This window comes from Montipora capricornis, chromosome 10 (assembly GCF_036669925.1).
Source record: "Montipora capricornis isolate CH-2021 chromosome 10, ASM3666992v2, whole genome shotgun sequence".
NCBI lineage: Eukaryota > Metazoa > Cnidaria > Anthozoa > Scleractinia > Acroporidae > Montipora > Montipora capricornis.
The window spans coordinates 31,104,978-31,109,977 of NC_090892.1; the positions used below are offsets into that span (position 1 = coordinate 31,104,978).

Below are 5,000 nucleotides of genomic sequence, written 5' to 3' on the forward strand. Positions count from 1 at the left end.
AACTATCCCCTTTATTAACGAAAACGAAAATAATTCACTTACTGGAAAATTATACACGAACGATCGACGTTTCGGCCATATCACACGGCCTTCATAAGGAATCTGCCGAGTCAGCTTGGGTCACGCAAGTGTCACGTGATAGCTGACTCGGCACTTCCCGTAACGCACAGTCCCAAATGTGCGATAGCACAAACCGTAGCCCCCTTTTCTTGTTAAGAGAAGGGCTCTGTACCCTCTCCCAAACAGCTTCTTTAATGCCACGCCTGACCCAGTTTTCTTCCTTGGCTAGGATCTTGACATCACTTAGATCAAACGAGTGCTCCGAGCTTCGTAAATGGTTATAAACGGCAGAATTCTGTGCCTCGATGGTACTAGGCCTCTTATGCTGTCCCATTCTCGAGCCCAGCGCCTGCTTGGTCTCTCCAACGTAGGTTTCACTGCAGTTCTCCGAACCACACCTTATCCCGTATATCACATGGGAGATCTTATCTTTACGGGGCATGTCCTTGACATTTACCAACTTCTGCCTTAAGGTGTTACATGGCTTGAAAGTGGTAGAAAAACCGAAGGATCTGAAGACTGACTTCATAGCATCAGAGACACCGGTCACATAGGGGATAGTTATCCGGATGTTCCGAAATCCACGAGGTCCAGTCCTCTGTTCTTGTCCCTGTCGCTGATGGTCGCGTTGCGAATAACTTGTTGCTTTCTGGAAGGCCCAGCTTGGGTAGCCGCAAAGATTCAATGCCTTCCTGATGTGTTCCTTCTCTTTCTCTACTTCTTCAGGATGGCTGATTAGGGTGTTGGCTCTCTGTTCAAGGGTGCGTATCATGCCTAGCTTGTGTATAAGGGGGTGATGGGAACTGAACTGGAGGTAATGATCCGTGTGTGTTGGCTTGCGATAAACGCTGGTAGAAAGAGATCCGTCGCTGTTGATTTTCACCAGGCAATCGAGGAAGGGTAACAGGTTGTTGGTACACTGCTCCTGTGTAAATTTGATGTTGACGTCCTGACTGTTCAGGTGGTCAAGGAATCTGCTGGTTTCATTTTTCTCTAAAATGACGAAAGTGTCGTCTACGTAACGAAGCCAAAGCCTTGGTCTCACGCCATTATAACAACCAAGTGCTCTCTGTTCAAACACCTCCATGCACAGATTGGCGACAATAGGAGAAATCGGAGAACCCATGGCGCAGCCGTGAATTTGCTTGTAGAATTTCCCTTTGAATGAAAAATATGTCGTAGTAAGGCAGATGTCCACCAACTCAACTACTTCCTCTATGCTCAGGCACGTGCGTTTAGCAAATGTTTCATCCTTTTTCAGCCTTTGGCGGATCGTCGTGATCGCCTCATCCGCTGGGATACTAGTAAAGAGTGCAGAGTCGTCATACGATGTTATTGTTTCCTCGGTGGTAAGTTCGATCTCCCTGATTTTTTCAACAAAGGCCTGAGTGTTCATAAGGTGATGCAAAGAACAGCCTACCAACGGACGAAGGGTGTAAGCAGCATGCTTCGCTAAGTTGTACGCTGCTGACTATCAGCCGGAGTGGAATGGGTTCTGGCTTGTGTATTTTAGGGAGGCCGGAATGGCGCAGTGGTGAGAGCACTCGCCTCCCACCAATGCGACCCGGGTTCGATTCCCAGACTCGGCGTCATATGTGGGTTGAGTTTGTTGGTTCTCTACTCTGCACCGAGAGGTTTTCTCTGGGTACTCCGCTTTCCCCTCTCCTCAAAAACCAAACTTTGATTTGATTTGCGTTAACTTGTTAATTTCAATTTACAGTGTCCCCGATTAGTGCTCTACGGCGCTAGAAGATTAGACACTTTAAAAATAAAGTTTCTTTCTTTTCTTCCTTTCGTAGAATGCTGGAACAGATGGCTCTGAAGGAGGATCTAACTTCCTTTTAACGTCGACCTTAATGGTGCCCTCGGTATAAATTTTGTTGGTAAAGGCGCAAACCTTCCAAAGCCGTTGGTTGGATTATAACCGAGCGGTTTATAGGTTTTCTTATCATCAAGGAGAGATTTGCATTTCTGATCGTAGTCTTCACGGTTGAGCACTACAAGGCACCTGCCTTTGTCCGCTGGAACAATGACCACATTCTCGTCCTTTGTCAAGCAATCTACGGCCTCTCTTTCATCTTTGTTAAGATTCATTACCCGCGCTTTGTTCTTACAAAAGGTGTCACAAACTTTGCTTCTTAGCAATTCAGATTTGGCTTCATACAAACTTGACAAACAAATCGCATTTCCCGTCACAGTAATAAAATCGACCACAGGTAATCTATTCGGAGTCACCGCGAAGTTGCTCCCTTTTTCCAGTACTGATATTTCAGAATCCGATAGCGGACGATCGGACAAATTCTTGACCCATTTAGCGGTCTCAGCGCCTGTCAAAGGGGTTTTCGTCTGGCGCCAATCTTTGTCCAAATCCTCTCTTGATTGATGTCTTAACTTGTCAAACTTCTTATCTGTCGGTTCTTCACTAGCAGGTGTTGGGACAACTGGATGTTTCCGACGAACTCCGTAACTCTTCGTAGAGAGTCAATGGATACCATATCAGATAAGCGTACTCTTAGCTCATCCTGATTACGCTTCAGAAGGCCGATTTTATAATTCACTTGCCGAACTCTTACATTCAATAACTTTCTCTCGGCATTTTCCAGGATCTTCTTTACCCCATTTCCAGGGATTGGGCTCCTCAGCTTGACACTGCAAGGAGTTACATGTTCATGCAAGCACCGCAGGTTGAACCTGAGGTAGTTTCGATAATCCGCGACTTTTACGGACATCTTTTCCAAAGATCTTACAACCCGAAGGCAATCTTGCCCATATTGGGAACGAATATAACAATGAATTGTATCATTCATCCAGTTGGATTGAGAGTAAACGAAAACAAAAATAATTCACTTACTGCAAAAAAGGCCTAGTACCATCGAGGCACAGAATTCTGCCATCTATAACCATTTACGAAGCTCGGGACACTCGTCTGATCTAAGTGATGTCAAGATCCTAGACAAAGAAGAAAACTGGGTCAGGCGTGGCATTAAAGAAGCTGTTTGGGAGAGGGTAGAGGGCCCTTCTCTTAACAAGAAAGGGAGGCTACGGCTTGTGCTATCGCACACTTGGGACCGTGCGTTACGGGACGTGCCGAGTCAGCTATCACGTTTGATATGACCGAAACGTCGATCGTTAGTGTATAATTTTCCAGTAAGTGAATTATTTTCGTTTTCGTTTACTCTCAACTGGATGAATGATACAATTCATTGTCATACCCCCTCTATTCTTTTACAAGTAGGACTACTTTTTATAATGAAGAACAGTGATATTCTTTAATCATTCCTTTGGCAATATTACTTTTATAATACAAGATTCATAAATATTTGTCTCACCGATTTTCAAGTAAATAGAGCAGTACACAACTGGAAAGTAACTACATTACCTTTAAACGTAACAATGGTATTATTTCTACTGTTACAACATTAATAAATTAGAATTTATCTTGAAAGGAAATTACTCGTTTTGCAAAATGGCCTGTTTACAAGCTAAATGTTACGGAAATGTAAGTAAGATTAGTAAGATTAGTGGCACTGCACAGGTTTAATGTTGTAGGAGAAATAAGTCATTGGACTTCTCCAAACTTGGTTACTACTTTTTTTCGATTTCAGTTATTTTTCCTGAAAGCATGTTGGGGTACAGGGGTGGCATTTTACCATCAAGGCGACCTCTATTAAAGGGAGGAATGTTGGAGCTGCCATTGTTTGTTGCGCATTTTCTGTGCGTGCATGGAATGGGTGTGTTGACAACTTTCTGGCTGTTTTGTGCATTTTTCTTGAAGCCATGCACTTTTCCGTAATTCGACCTTGTGTTTGGGACAAGACATGAAACAGTTCCCGTTTAGGAACTACTTTCTTGTTGTTTCCTGTAACGAGTTCCTGTAACCCATTTCCTTCGAGTTTTCTTATGTTGTTCCATTTTGCAAGAGATCATGAGGTATGATCTCTTGCTTTAATATATTAAATATTGATAATATTTTGTATTGAGGTGGCTAGTGCGCGTGAAGCGTGAGCCAACGAGTGCCAAAGGTGAGAGCTTCTCTAGCGGGTGTCTGAGGGCATGATCCCCTGGAAAATTTTGAAATTTACAGTTTCTGAAATTGCTGGAAATGCCTCTAATTTTAATAATCACCAAAACACATCATCTCATTTGTGTCTCCATTTTGTCAGTAGCTTTTTTAAACGTTCAAAGTAGCCGCAAATGAAATAAGTTTCCACAGATTCCTCGTTTTAGAAACATTTTCTTTTTTTCTCAAAAAATACAATATTTAAAAAAAAAAGTTATTGGAGCAGCTACAGCCCTCCAGCTACCCCTGCTCCGCGTTCCCTGTAAGATGTAACCAGGTATGTGGAAAACATTAGTCATTGCTTGCCTTTGTATGATATTTATGGACATGCACTAACTGCAGTGGTTTATGAACATGTTTTGTGCCCAATGAATTTATATCATTTAAGCATTGGTATGGCTGCATTCATAGGCCACCCATAAGTTATTAATATTTAGCTTGATATTGAGGCTGCAGGAATAAAACAAAGTAATGGATCAATTTCGATATATTAAAATTCAGTCCGAAACAAAAGGCACCATCTCGAGGCTCTGGGGATTAAACTCATACAAATCCTTATATTTATTCCCCAGAGCCTCGAGATGATGCCTTTTGTTTCGGACTGAATTGTAATATATCGAAATTGGTCTATTGACAAGACATGCTGACTTGTTTATTCCGGGTTTTGCTTATTGCCCCAAAGCCTGAATGTCAAGCTGAATATTTAACAATTATTCCATTCGCGTTTGTTGGATATGAGATGGTAAATAGCCAACCAGGCGCGTAGCGCCGAGTTGGCTATAACCAGTCTCATATCCAATAAGTGCGAATGGAATAATTGTTTTATTAAATTCCTTACTGCGCCTTTCAATAACATGCGGACTCTTTAATTCAAAGGTTA

General features: G+C 42.5%; 1 protein-coding gene across 1 annotated transcript; it reads right to left on the reverse strand.

Annotated features, from left to right (window-relative positions):
• Nucleotides 1-91: 91 nt before the first annotated feature.
• Nucleotides 92-2,789, reverse strand: LOC138020661 (uncharacterized). The gene is made up of 3 exons (XM_068867600.1): nt 2,634-2,789; nt 1,958-2,529; nt 92-1,424 (listed from the first exon to the last, which is right to left on the reverse strand). Exons 1-3 carry the CDS (start codon nt 2,787-2,789, stop codon nt 92-94), a joined length of 2,061 nt encoding a protein of 686 aa, XP_068723701.1.
• Between the last annotated feature and the right edge of the window lie 2,211 nt (nt 2,790-5,000).